General features: G+C 39.6%; 1 protein-coding gene across 3 annotated transcripts in view; it reads left to right on the forward strand.

The window, feature by feature from the left end:
* Nucleotides 1-14,676, forward strand: part of EPN2 (epsin 2) — a 55,387-nt gene that overhangs the window by 25,525 nt on the left and 15,186 nt on the right. For 2 of the 3 annotated variants that reach the window (XM_074158772.1, XM_074158774.1), the window contains exons 3-7: nucleotides 7,461-7,573; nucleotides 9,091-9,183; nucleotides 9,455-9,611; nucleotides 12,229-12,402; nucleotides 14,092-14,184. In XM_074158772.1, the coding sequence (XP_074014873.1) occupies nucleotides 7,461-7,573; nucleotides 9,091-9,183; nucleotides 9,455-9,611; nucleotides 12,229-12,402; nucleotides 14,092-14,184 (630 nt within the window). The remainder of the gene's footprint in view (nucleotides 1-7,460; nucleotides 7,574-9,090; nucleotides 9,184-9,454; nucleotides 9,612-12,228; nucleotides 12,403-14,091; nucleotides 14,185-14,676) is intronic. The other variant, XM_074158773.1, reaches the window with a different exon arrangement.

Below are 14,676 nucleotides of genomic sequence, written 5' to 3' on the forward strand. Positions count from 1 at the left end.
TGTGGAATAAAAGAAGCCTGAACTGGCTGAAAGAGCTTAATAGTTTCTCCAGGACAGATCACTAGGGGAACAAGTAACTTCCAGTGGATAATGTGTCGGGATTGTGCGTGAGGGATCTCTTCCTCCTTCTGTCATTTACTGAAAGTGCAATATTGAGTAAGTCAGGACCCTTTTTTGTTGAATTTCTTCAGAATGTTGAATTAGCTGCACTGTACGGCATTGACTGTAAACACTGCAATGCTCAAACTACTGCTCTTTAGCTTCTTAAGCATATGTGTAGGCTTGTGTCTGAGAGTGCATGTAAGAATTGGGTTTTGTATTTATGTTGAGCCAGAAAGGCTTGTAGAGTTGCTGGTCTTTGTGTCCCACGTTTATCCCTTACGAAAAAATAAAAGCAGGATTGATAGTCTGTATAGTGTGAGAGAATTCAAGATGGAGAAGGATCTCTTGACTGATGTGCCATCGTCCCTCACTGCTGCAGGCAAGGCACACTGGTGAATAAGGACATTTTCCTCATTTCCTTGCAGATATTTTCATCTCGTCTCCAATGGTCCTTTAGAAACTGTGGAAAGTGAAATGGTGAAGCATGATAGTTTTTAATAAAATCCTTTCCCCCAAAGCTTTGCCTTAATGACTCTGTTGGGCTTGAAGATCTCTGTGCTGTAAAGCTTGTATAATTCTAGAGAGTACATTATGGCATGTGGATGTTACTGACTCTTGATTCAAACATTTGTAAAAGTATTAGCGTGTTTTTGCTATCTAGTCTCATAATCTGTAAATGGAAGCAGAGGGAGACATTGTAAAGCTAAAAGCAAAAATAAAGCTCCTCCCAACCTCCATCTTGTAGCAATTTCTGACATACTGGGGACAGTTGGCTATCTTCCAGCCTTAACCTGGGGGTAATGAATGTTCAGGTTAGGAGCTAATAAATATTCCATGACAAAATACATAAAAGTTTTTATTTATTTTGGAGAATGTGTAAATTGTATGGCGTTGCAGGAAATCTGATGAGTTTTATTTCACGTTAATGTTCCTGTGGTGGTGCTGAAACTAAACCTACTGGGGAGAGGAAGGAATATAAGATCAATATTTGAAATATTTTGGACCAGTAGTTTCCCACCCCTAATCTGGCTTTGTGTCTAAATACTGTCTTTTTGCTGGACTCTAGTTACACAGTTTTGAAAACTAGGCCTCTTGTTCCTTGCCTTGTTTCATCTACAGCTGCCAATGACCACTTAAATAGGATTCTGGATTTATGGTTGCATGGGGAAAAGTAGGGTGTTCTTAATATAGACCTCTTAAGTCTGAACTGTGATGCTGTTTCAAGCCTGCGAGTGCGTTTCTTAGAGTTACTGGTCTTGATAAAGTCCTTTATTGAGGAACTATCTTTTTAAAGTATTCTTTCGGCGGGGGCTTACACAGGAATATTACTCTGTTGCTGCACTGAAGCCATCAGCATGGCAGGAGCGTGACCCACAGTCGCTGCTGTGTGGCAGACGATTTTGGGTACCTGTGAAACACTGTGCTTAAGCACCTTGGGCCTGTGGAAGCTCTTAGGAGTCGGGGCAGGAGTGTAGGAACTTGACTTACCTTACTCTTTCTCTGCTGTCTTGGGGACAGGTCAGTTGTGCTGTGGCCACTCAGAAGGCAAGCAGGGAGGTCTGCTGCAGCTCCTTATGGCTGGGGCGGTTACAGGAGTCAGAAAAATGATGGAAAAATCCTCAACCTGGAGGGAAGTGACTGATCCAGCCAATTCTTTGACACCCCTACCCCCAGCAGATACTGTGTTTGAATGTTTCAGCTTTGAAAGATCCCAGGAAAACACAATTCCTCTCCCTGTACTACCTTCATGTTTTCAAACCAAATTTATTGAAGCCTTATTTTTTAAAGAGATCCAATCCTATTATGCTTAAACCAGGACCTACCTATGCTATTTCAGGTTGTACACATGCCCTTTCCTTTGGCCATCTGCTGCTTTGGGTTTGGGTTGCACTTAGAAATGTTGGCAGAGCCAGACTGTGTGTGTTTTAATGCCCTGATTTCATTTACACAAACGCGGCAGAGTAGGGAACAACGCAACGTGCACAGTGTGACCTGATTTTAGAGGAGCACTTTGCCCAGAGGTAGGCCGCTTGGCTGAGAAATCATATTCATTATACATACAGCCTATTTGATAAAAGATTGGTGAAAGATGGACTGAAAAAGGCTTTTATGGATCTTGTGAAATGCCACGTCTGTTAACCTTACCTGTAAAGATTTTTGGGAGCAGTTGTCTTTAGCTGAAATGACGAGTTTTAATATTTCCAGTAATTATTCACATTAAGTTGACCCATTATTTAAAAACAGTTTTGTGAAGCATCAGTAAGTTGGTGTTCACTCATCTATTTCAGCTCATTATCAGGAATTTCAGTCTCCCCTTTTGCTTGGAGTAGATAAAATTCAGAGGAATTACTAATTCAGGTCTGACATAGTAGGAAATTCAGAATGCTCCTTTTTAAAGTTGTCTTATAATATGTTCTGCATCTTTGCAGGTTGGAATACATCTCTGACCTTCAGTCTTAGTCAGGGATATGGCATATCATCCAGCACTGAATCTGGATGAGCTGCCTGAATAATTTCTGTAGTTTGAGGTGTTGAAGGAATTTGGTCAACTCCTGTGTTATCTGACAGGTGTCTCTTAACAACTTGATTTAATCCTCTTGGCATACTTTTGTTTTTCTGGTGCTCTAAGTCAAGGTGGGAGATGCTGTTCATATAATCAGGCTTCTGTAGTTGCAATAAATTATCTAACTATGTTTATTAAGATGAGTGTGGTGATGTTCTTTAACTGAAACAAGCCTTAAAGATTTGTTCAGTATTAAGTGAATTTCACAAGTGCTCTGTCTGCTTCAGTGCGAGTAGGAATCATGCAGTAGAATGATCAGCTCCACCTTGTTGCATTAATAGGTGCTATTAATTTTCGTGTTGGATTTGAAAGATCTCTGTAACTCCCAATGGAAAGGTGGATTACACAATTCCTTCTAGATTAAGCAGTTTGCACATAGCCTTTCATAATATGAGAGGTTAGATTGGGTTTTTGAAAGTATCCCACGTTTATTTGAATAGTCTTTCATTTGAAGACTAGCAAATGGGATCTCTGCTTGGTTCCCAAGTGAAGTGCTATCAGTTTCTAAGTTCTTACCTTGAAATTATTCTAATTTTTCAAGTAGACCTTGGTTTTGTCTACTTTTGTAAGCATACTGATTGAGTGAGGAAGTAGCTTTTCTTTCTGAACAAATGTGACTAAGAACTGAATTCTGTTTTTAAGAATGCCTCTTACAGATTATAAAACTGGGGCTTCTTTTCCATGGTGCTCTGTGCCATCACTTGGCCTAGAGTGACATTTTTAAAAAAACAACCCAAAAAACCCTAAACCAAAACAAAAAGACCGAGCACGTACTTCTGAATAAAAATACCTGTGCTGATTTGTATCCTTAGTTGTAGAGATTGACTGCTTCCTGGCTGGGTATTGTATATAAGCTTTAACTCACCAACTTAACCAAACCTATTGATATCTACAGAGAGCTTTTAAAATAACCAAAATATCGTAAATTACCAGTGAGTACATATGAAATACGTCATAGCCTGTTCTAGAGACAGATGGTGGAGCCGAATCCTGCTTTAGTGATTAACTGAGGTTGGAGATGATTTCCTTGCGCTGCAGCTAGAGCCTTGGTGAGAAGAGAGCCCGGTGACACGTCTCCCTGCAGCAGATCCCCTCGCGGTTCTCTCCTGGGGGAGGCAGGGATCTCCAAATTCTCAAAGCAGCGACAAAGCAGGGTTTAGCAGGTCAGAATTGATCTATTGAGTCCCATCTTACATAAACATCTGAGTTAACTGTCATGTGCTGTGGGATAAGAGATTCTTTGTGTGGCAGCGATACTGTTACTACGGCAATAACCTTTATGCTAGATCCCTGCTACTAAAACGTTAATGCAGGATGAGGCCAGTATAGAAGGGAAGTTACAACACTGCAGTAATTTAGGAGTGAAGTTGCTGGATAAAACATTTCAGGTTACTACCAAGTACGGTGCGTTGACTTTCCCTTTTGCCAGAAAATATGCTGGCAACTATAGATGGTTTTATATATATATATAAGTAGAGATGGTTTTATAACCACTGTAGAAGTTTAAATGTAAAATAGCAACATTTTTATCAATGTTTTTTAATGTGAGGCCCAAGGTAGAATTTCAAATTGACAATTTTTTCCCTTTTTTTTATAAAAGGAGCTCTAAAGTGCCATTTAGAGTTAATAAAACTAAGCAGAAAGAATTGCTGAGAAGCCTAAAAGTGAAAAGAAATAAGCTTATATCTGTGAGACCCCTTATTATCTGTGTTCAGATCCTGGAGCTGCTGAATGCTGGTCTCTACTGGGAGCTGTGAGGTGATGTAGCTCTCTGCCCGAGCCAGCCTGCCGTTCCCATGCCTGGCTGGGAGGCGAGGACCCACCATGGGAGGGTGAGACAGGAGCAGGATGCAATCCCTGCTTCTTGGAGTGCTTTAATGCGAAACCGCTAGGTGCTGTTAAAAGCTGAAACCAGTGAGCGCTTTCAGTAAGTAGTCCTTATTGTGGAAATAGAAGGAAAACCAACAGTTAACCCATTTCACATCATTTTCAAGTCATCCTACCATCAGCTTCTTAGTTGTTAAAGAATGTCGTTATGTCAACAGAGATGGAAAAACTCCCATGCAAAAAGTGCAGGAAATCACGTTCTTCCCCGCAATTGCAGTTAAAAGAAACAAAAGAGCAGAAGGTACCTTCCTGATCATAGTTCCAGGCGACCGTGTTGCTGTCCCATTTGTATCCTTATCCAGCTCTTTTGAAACCAGTTAACGACTCTTTCCTTCTACAGTTCCTGCTTCCAGATGCTTCTTTCTATTTGTATCTCAAATTTATTCATGGTCAATTTATACCGTTAGTTCTTGCCCCTTTATCTTAAATACCTTTTCTCACTCCACAGTATTGGCAAGCCTGATGTATTTAGCAACCATTGAACTGCTTGATTTTCTTTTTGCAAAGATAAACACGTAAAATATTCCCTATGCTTAGAAGGGAAGCGTTTCCGCATCCGTTCTGTTTTGAAATCATCTGTCTTGGATTTGAATGACTGGAATTGCATTTGGTATGTTGAATTCTGACTAATGCTTTGATGCAGTAGTGCTGCTGCTGTTAATGGCTGTAGTAAGTTAGTGGCTGGGAGTTAACGTGTTTTAGTACTAAAGAAAGTTCTCTACATCTCGTCACTTGCAGTTGATGCCCTCAACTCACAGAACACGGTCATCACAGAAATTACTTTCTTTCTCTGTATCATCCCATTTCTGTTGTTCCCTTCTCAGTCATCTGGGTTTTTTTAATAGTTCTGTTTCTCCCTCTAGTTTGACAATCTTTCTTAGCATTATCTTTGCTTTTTCCCATAACCTACTGCATTTGTTTATCACATAATTTTTCTTAAGATCGGTCTTAGAGCCAGTTCTTGAGAAACTGTTAGTAAACTTCCTTGGCGATAGGCAGTGTGATGTAACTTCTTCTTCAGCTGGTTCTGTACCTGTTTCAGTTCTTAAACTACCCTCTGTTTAACAAAAACGTCCTATTTAGCATCATAAAATGCTTTGCTGACTCCACATAGATTAACTTTACTGCTTTTCCTTTTGACTGACAAATCAGAGAAAGATCTCAGTTTTTCTGTTATGAGCTACCTTTTGGTAACCTCCTGTTGAGTTTTATCCTCTTTTCTTTTTAATTCTCTTAATTTTCATATTTAAGAACATTCAAAATTTACAAACATTTTAAGGCTGTATTTTCCATGCTGTTAGACGTCCTTTTATCTGATGTCCTGTTTATTCCTACTTTAATTCTGTAATAGTCCATATAATATACTGGAGAGCCTGTCCGTGACTGTTGGAGCAAAAAGGACTTGTGGAACAGGCTAAATTTAGAGACTTTATATGAGAAAGAGTTTGAAAAAGCGGTAGAATTGAGGTATGAGTAACATCTTAGTAAGTGTGAAGTTAGGAGCTTGCTGTTTGGCTTGAAATCTTCAGGATCAGTGCAATGTGGAAGGAATTATTCTGGGTGATAAATTAATTTGTCCATTTAGAAACGGAGTGGGATGGGATGGCACGGTGGGTGTGAGGTGGAAAGGAAAGGTCATTCCTCATTTGTGGAGAGTCACCTTCCTTCTGCTCTGCTGGATGAGAGGGAAGGTTGCGCTTTTTGTTCTAAAATGTCAATTTGGCTTAAAAGTTAGGGGGAAACAAGACTTTGTAATACTTGGAGGATTGAAGTAGTGACTGAAAAAGTGGCTGGTTGGTTGGTTTGTTTGTTTTAAAATTACAGTTTGGCAATCTGATTTTTACATGACGAGCTGACCTATTAAGAAGAAATGTGATTTCCTCTTTATTAAATGTTAATATATATTTTACTAAACTAATTATCATTCCAAGCATTAAATGCAAACTTCCTTGCCAAAGTAAGATAAAACTTCTGTATAAATGAGAGGGAAGACAAAAATTGTTTAATCACTGTATAGTGATAAACCTGTTAGTATTGCCCCGTTTGGGTGGGAATATCTGTGTGCTGTAGTGAAACCATCAGTAAAAGAATATTGAGAAATGGTGTATTTTAGCTGTCAAGCTTGACTGTTACTCGAGGAGGAGTGAGGGAGATTACCAGCTGCTATTTAGCTAATAGAGATCTCCATCCAAAGAAAGACCTACCAACAACAAAAAAACAAGCCACCCTCCAACATATATACCAAACTTTTTTTTTTTTTTTTTTTTAAACAGAGAATGGTACAGTATTTTTGTAAATGTTGAGTATGAATAGCTGGCTTGTTTTTCTCTGAGTCTGCCTGGCAGTTAAGAATAGTTCTTTATCTGTCCCATTAAGACTGTATTATTTTACAGAAAAGTGGGTGGTATCCAATTTTACCCTGGTATTGGCCAACTCCCAGCAAATTCTTACTGACACTGGAAGATGTAAAAAACAGCAACAAATATTTTCTTGAACAATTAATTCTATAGTTTTTTTTTAAGTCAGTGTCCTGCCTCCCGAAGCTCTGATACACTGAGACAGGGTCTCTAGCATTCCTTGGTGATACTTCTTGATATGACAACCCCAGTAACACAGAAAAGTTTTGCTTTCCAGGGAGGTTTTTCCTTTAAAGCAATTGAGCTGTCTTGCAAAGTTGTCCCTCCTTAAGTGTTCTGGCTTGTTAACATCAGCCTTGGTACAAGCTTTTTCTCTTCGATTGAGGGAGCTGATGGTGCTCAGCGAGTCGGTGGCCCCTGGCACCTGAGGGACTTGTCACTGCGCTGGGGACCTTTGCGAGTGGCTCTGTGAAAGTGGGATGGTCTAGTGAGAGCAATAATCAAACTTGTTATATCTTGTGTTAAATTTGCTGGTTTTTTGTCTCCAACAGCTACGTCCCCTCGAGTTTCCTCGGAGCTCGAGCAGGCCCGGCCTCAGACGAGCGGCGAAGAGGAGCTCCAACTGCAGCTGGCGCTGGCAATGAGCCGGGAAGTGGCGGAGCAGGTCAGTTCCCGTGTAGGTTTTCCAAAGTGTTTATGCTTTGATAGTTGAGACTGCAATCCTGTTTCTTTTCAATGGCAGCTTGGCTTTGCTCCAGGTGGACTAGGGGGAGAGAAAGGCCGTTTTGGAAGATGTTGCTCTTCTTTTTTTTTTTTTTTTTTTTTTTTTAAAATCTCTTTTAAAAGTAACTGCAGCCTCCGAGCTGTTGAGACTAGTGGAAGACAACAGTCACTTTGCAAGAAGACTTTGTGTGGGAGGATTTAATCATCACATTACCGAAGATGTTTTCAGTTAGGAAGAACTGAAAACATGACTAGTCCTGAAAACCTTCATTAATGGGGCCAGCATAAGAAATGTCAGTGAATTCTGATTTGCAATGAAATCTTGAATGATCTGCTCATTCGGTGAGATTGTCTGGAACAGAAGGGTGACCTGATACGAAGTAGTAGAATTTATAAAGAACCTGGTTTACAATAACTTGGCTCCTAATCTATCACATGGGTTATGTTACTGTGGTAATTCTTAGGAGGGTCATTCTGAATTTGTAGTAAATGCTTTAAATTGTGGATAAAATTTACTGCATATTAATATATAATAGAGTTGTTGAATCTCAGCTATGAGTGAAAATTCAAATCAGCCTACTGAGTGTCTAATATTTTAGAGGCTTCCTGTGAAAATTATATCTTACTGTTCTGTGTTATGCATTAGTATCTCTGTTCTTGGAAAGGGAAACTGTCACACAGTAAACTTTGTTATTATTGAGCAATGAAGTTAAAGAAAATAAAAATCATAATCTGTCAGTTGAAATAGCTTAAAAAATTGCAAGGGAAATGCCAGCTGGGGAATTAGTCAACTTCTGAAAGCCATGATGCAAGGAAAGATATTTAAAGTCGTTGAATATACCATAAACACTGTAGTTTACAGATGTTCAAAACCTACAAAATATGCATAGACTTGGCTGGATTAATTCAGTTAGTGTTCTTTATAACAGTTGCATCAGCTATGGAGGGAAGCTGACAAAAGCCAGGAAAATTAAAGTTTGAATCACTACGTCCTTCTGTGGTGATTTGAATGCTCAAAAACATTACAGTAATTTAGAGATGGGCTATTTACTTTGTCTTTAAGTTCTGTGATGTTTCTAGCATTGTAACTGAATTTTTGGAAGGAATGTTTCGTTTATACCTTTCCCATTAGGAGTAAAACAACATCAGGGTAAATTTCAGTCAGCAAAAGGGATGTTGTTCTGATCACACTGTTACGCTGGTGTTAAAGGGTCAGGGTGCTCCTGACCTCCTTTTGAGGCAAGAATCACCAGAAATGTTTTTCCCCCACTTGTATGTAATACAAGTTACAGCAAATAGTCCTGGCAATCCCTGTGGTGCGTGTCACTCCTAGGGTGGCAGGGAGGACTGGCCAGGCCTTCCCTGGCAGTGTCCTGCCCAGGGGGTAGACACCTGGAGGGAGCAGGCAGCCCAGTCTAGGCTAATGGTCTATATCAACAGTGTTGATTTCCTTTGCAGGAGGAGCGCCTCAGACGCGGAGATGATCTGAGATTACAGATGGCTCTGGAGGAGAGTCGCAGAGACACAATTAAAATTCCCAAAAAGAAGGAGGTAGTGCCTTCGACTAAGAAATTCCTGGTTATGCTGCCAAAAGCTGAAATACAGTAACACAAAATAGCTTAATACTGAGCTCTTTTATGCTTTTGGGATTGCTTTGTTGTATAGCTTAAAGCTTCTTCCATGTGGGTTAAATTTCAAACTACTAGTCAATGCAGGTGTGTAAAAGGAAAAAAAATAATAATAATTGCTTCTTCACTCTCATGGGTTTGTAGTTCAGATTGGTAATGCTCTTGATTAAAGCTCAGATTATTCCTGCCCTCAGCATACCACTTTGTTGGACCTAATGGATGCCCTGCCCTCCTCGGCACCAGCCCCACAGAAAACAGAGCCTTGGGGACCTCCTGCTGCTGCAAACCAAACTGATCCCTGGGGAGGATCCACAGTTGCAGCTACTGCCTCTGACCCGTGGCAATCATTTGGTAAGAATAAACTGCCAGAAGGAACGCTTATTTAAAAAGTCTTTGCTTTTTAATGTTGAGATTTTCAAAGCTAAGTTTATGGAATGTCTTTCTGAAGTGAAAGATCCAGTGCTTCACACCTTAAAGAGCAATTAAGTCCACTTTTTTCTTGTTAGCTTTTTTGCGTGTGTTTTACTGCCTGTGTAGTGTGCTGGTTTCTAGGTGAGCCAAAGTCCAGGGAGCGAACTCCTTTGCATAAGAAAGTTGGTGGTTCCTCACAGTACGTGTTAAACTTGCTACGTCTGTGGAATTGAAGCCAGATCTATTTTTTTGTTGGCTTTGGCTTTTTTTCTTTTTTGAGGGGGCAGGGGTTCTGTGCAAAGAGAAGCTTTTACCTGAAGACTTAACAGCTTAGTTCTCTCAGTTTTGCTTCAGGCTGGTGAATTTACAACCTCTGCTATAAAGTGCTTGAAGGTAATTTGCTTTAGCCCATCACCATCGAGATTCCTGATGAAAATTTTGAATTTGAATAATGAAATATTTTTGGTGGGTTTTTTTTTTCCTCCTCATGGTGGCATTAAAGGCACCTACGTAGCTGCTGGGCCAACTACAGTTCATTGTTCTAAGTGTAATCTGTTTCTTTTTTTGGTGATAAAGTGCAAGCATGAAATCAGAAAAAGTCTAAGTTTTGGGCCCTAAGGCTGTTCAATGTATTTTTCTGTGGCTAAAATACGAACAAAATCCATGTTCTTTAAATCTCATGCTCAATATATCATTTTCTGACAACATTTTCCTTGCATCAGTTGCAGCTGTATCATTTCCTCTCAGTGTCTCCCAACTTTATTAACACCATAGAACACTCTCTTGTTCCACCTTCCTGGTTACTTGACTCCCAACCATAGCCTTGAAGATGTAAGATTTATGAATTTAACTGCTAATAAGAGTGACTCATTAAATTGTATTTCTCAAATCCTGTGCTTTGGCATCTCAGTAGAGATAATGGAAGCCACGGGAAGGTATCCTCCCATGGGCTCTAATCTTGTGTGTTCTCTTTGTGAAAGAAAAGACATTTTTTTGAAAGCTTCCGTTTATGGGAAGTGCTGTCATTAGCATTTCTTGTGTGGCATTGCTCGTAACTCAGCACTAAGGGTAGATAAAGGAAATGTAAGTACCGGTATGGGGATAGTTGGACTTCTTTGGAGAATTTTAGCATTTCCTGGTCTGAAGCTGCAGCAAGACTGTGCCGCCTGTTGATGAAACAAAGACCGACGTTGCAAATTGGAATTTGTACCACTGTGTGTAGCATTGGATTGGTTTTCAAGAATATTGTGATGCCACCGGGGTTTGTATGTAGTTTTGAAAAATAAAACGATAATTCAGTGGTAACTTGAAACCCACATGGTGGTTAAAGATAATGGCCGTGTACTGCACATGTAATTCTGTCCTGCTCTTGGATTATACAGTTGTTTAGTAATTAAAGCATGACTGGTAGAGAGGTTTCATTGGGAAGAGGAAATGTATTTGCATGTACTATCTGACACAAAGGCAATTGATCACGGTAGAGTTATACAGGATGTGCATTTAAAGCACTGGGTTCCCATTCCTGCACTCCGATGGCTGGGGAGGAGCAGCAGGGATGGATGTCAGAGGAACAAAGCAAGAGTGATACCTTCCAACACAGGCCTGGCCCTCTGCAAATCTGAAATGTGATTTTTCTCCAGTGGTCCTGGGGTTGATAAGCCAAAATAGTTCCATTTAATGGTAGAAGGAAGAAGAGGTCACCTAAGCTGAAAAGCCATAAATTAGTAGGTTGGTGAGGAAGAAGAAAGAAACTGGCAGGAAATTGTCTGTAGCGAGGCAAATTTCTTTCTCTTTCCTTTTCTCTTTACTGCCTTAATTTGTCATTTAGGAAGCCCTAACTGTGTGCACAACCTGTTGATGCAAAAGCAGTTTGGTAATCTGAATTTGTAGGAGTGAAGAGTTACCAGCGTCTTCCAATAAAAATGGAAATCCTGAACATACAGGCACTGGGTTTAAAAAATAAATACAGGGAGAGGTATCAGTGGACAGCTTAGATCTGTGTCAGGAGGAATGCTTACAAATGGGAATTTAAAAAGCACAACTAGGCTCAGGGAAGCTGATGATATTTTTATAAAACAACAGTATGGTAAAAAGAGTTGGAAAACTGCTCCCTTTGAATCTTACAGACTTCTTTGTTCAAGTCTTAATGTTTTATATTTCATATCTTTTATATATAGGCTTTTTGGAAACCTCCTATCCCATGAGTTCATAAATATACCCTGTGATTTAGGTCACCTTAAGTCAGGGATTGTCTGTTGTGGTGGCAATGCCTGTAACAAAAGCAAGTTTATGTTCTTGTTGGGACTGCAGGTTTTTTTTATTCAGTTTCAAGTGGTAGATTTGTTTTCTTCATCTGTGATACAGAATTTACTTGTGCTTGTTGTTCGGTATGTATGACACATGCTGAGACTTATCAGTATTCCTAATGTTGAACTGCTTCACCTATTTATGTTTATTATTAGTTGGCAGTAATGGCTCATAAGAGAGATTAATCTCCAGGGAAAGCTTTCCAAAGTGGAACTGTACTGACTTGTGTTCCTGCTGCCTCTTTTTGCAGGTGCCAAACCAGCTGCTTCTGTTGACCCTTGGGCAGCACCAGCAGGATCCACAGCTCAGTCTTTGCCCAAAAATGTTGACCCTTGGGCTCCTGCTCAGCCATCATCTACTGCAGCAAAATCTTCTGTGGATCCTTGGGGACCAGCACCTGCGAACAAACCTCTCTCTACTTCTGGTGAGAAATGGTCTCATCCCATATCTATATTATTTGAGTAATGAAGGTGAAATCGGAATGATTTTCTTGCATTACTTGGTTAAAAGAAGCTATGTGCTGAACAATTTGCAGTACTGGTCTGTAAAATAAATGGGAGTTGTAATAGCTAGTGGCAAAAAGATCTTCAGATGTAATTATTCTGACTTAGAGCTCTGAAATCTTGTTGCTTCTTTATGCTCTGTCCCTTCGACATTCCTTTATTGGTATGTGTGCCTGCATGCTGAGCACTTAGAACTGCTGCTGCTGTTGAGTTTTTAAATGGGTTTTATCTTTAATTAGACAAGGGCTTAATTTCTGGAAATGAATGATACTATAATTTTACCTTTCATCATGATAAATAGCTATGCAGATGGATGTCTCTGCAGTCGTAGATTGACAGGCTGAGCAGCTCCATGCTCTGAGGAGACTTTTAGAGGTGCAAATGAAGGTTTGTTACTGCAGACTGAGGGTGTGAAAGCTGTCCCTGAGCCCTTGTGCAGCAAGATGCAGAAGGTGCTGATGTAATTGTCTATTCATGCTCTGTAACTAATGCAACCTTGATGAATCTTAATACCTGGTATTTTCATGTTGGCACCGTGGCTAAATGCATCCTAAATGCATTTTCTGCTACTCACTCATCTCCCTACATAATAAACAAAGGAGTCTGAGTACTGCAAAAAGTTGCCTAAGCAGCTTTTCACTGGGCAAAGGGCAATAACTGGATCATTATGAGAATGATTCTTTAACCACGGTGGGTCTTTGTTCTTGATTAGAAATATTATTGTTATACACAATCTTCACTCTTTCTCTTGGGGTTTTGTCTTTTTGCGCTCTTAATGGAGCTAAGTCCATACCTTCATTTGCTGGAAATGTGTTCAAGGTTAAAACTAAATTAGAAAAACATTGCAACTAATTGAAAAAAAAACAAAAAACAAAAAAACAAACAAAACAAAAAACAAAACAAACAAACAAAAAAACCCCCAAAAAACCAACCCCACAACAAACTTTTAAAGCTTTTCAGGAATGTGATTTCTGTTCATTTAGGTGTGTTTTTTCTTCCTCCATTTTTGAGGTAAGGGTGTGTCCACATTTTGAAAATGTTGTTTTCATTTGTTGCAAACTCTGGGCAAATTCTGGTGCTTTAGCTAAGAGGGCCTTACCATCTCTCCATGGCGTAGATAACCTTTTCTATTGCGTTCCTGCTCCTTTTAACTTCAGAAGCGTAAGTCAAATCGTCACTTAAGTTACAGCAATGATACATTTGTCTTCAGAAGCGTGTTTTACTTGAGGGCTGATTAACACACTTTATAGTTTAGGCTGTAAATTAGTTGCTGTTCTCTTCTTCCATAGCAATATATGCCTGCCTATACATCTGTCTAGTGCAGATACTCGATAAAAACCCCAGCATGCTAAGGTGTGCCTTACACTGTGATTTAAAAGCACATCGTTCTGGATTAGTTGGCGAATACTGTGAGAAAGGACAGTTTTCTGCCATTATCCTGGTCCTAAGTGAGAGTAGGAGAACTCAAGCTGATCTGAACTGCTGTCCTGGAACCTGACAGAGGGGCTTCTTGGTAACATGAAGGGGTTAGAAGTTGCTTTCAGTAGGATCAGGTGTGTGAAGCAACCGAAGGTATGTTAATGACAGGGCTGTCTTGTTGTTTTGAACAGGAAGTACATCTTTTGACCTCTTCAGTAATTTGAATGGTACAGTTAAAGATGATTTTTCTGAATTTGACACACTTCGAACTTCCAAAAAGCCAGGTATGAATCAAATTCTTAGCATGTGGCAATTTGGGTGATAGTCTGAGCAACAAATGTCTCTATTCTTAAATATTATTTAAAAAAAATAAATTGACTTTCACAAGGGAAAAGACTACAGCTGGTGATAATGCAGCAGTAAAAGCTTGTTGTTGACATTCTATGATTTTTGGCCTGTGCGTGAATTTATGGGGAATGGGCCTTTTGCATTGTAAGCCATAGATTTTTCACTTTCATTGCATTGACCTAGAAATTTGACTTCTAAATTTACAGTATCCAATGTGTTTGGGATATGGCTCGTGCTCAGAGAGCTAAACAGAACAACGTTGACTGAATTTCTGAACTGTGTAAATTCTAGTGTGTAACAATAGAAGGAAGATGAGAAAATACATTTCTATGAATACTTAAATTTATCTTTCATTTGGTCGTTAGTCACTAAAATAAAAACTGCCAGACCTTACCATATTATCGCTTTGATACTGTGTACTTTCTGGA

This window comes from Numenius arquata, chromosome 14 (assembly GCF_964106895.1).
Source record: "Numenius arquata chromosome 14, bNumArq3.hap1.1, whole genome shotgun sequence".
Lineage (NCBI taxonomy): Eukaryota > Metazoa > Chordata > Aves > Charadriiformes > Scolopacidae > Numenius > Numenius arquata.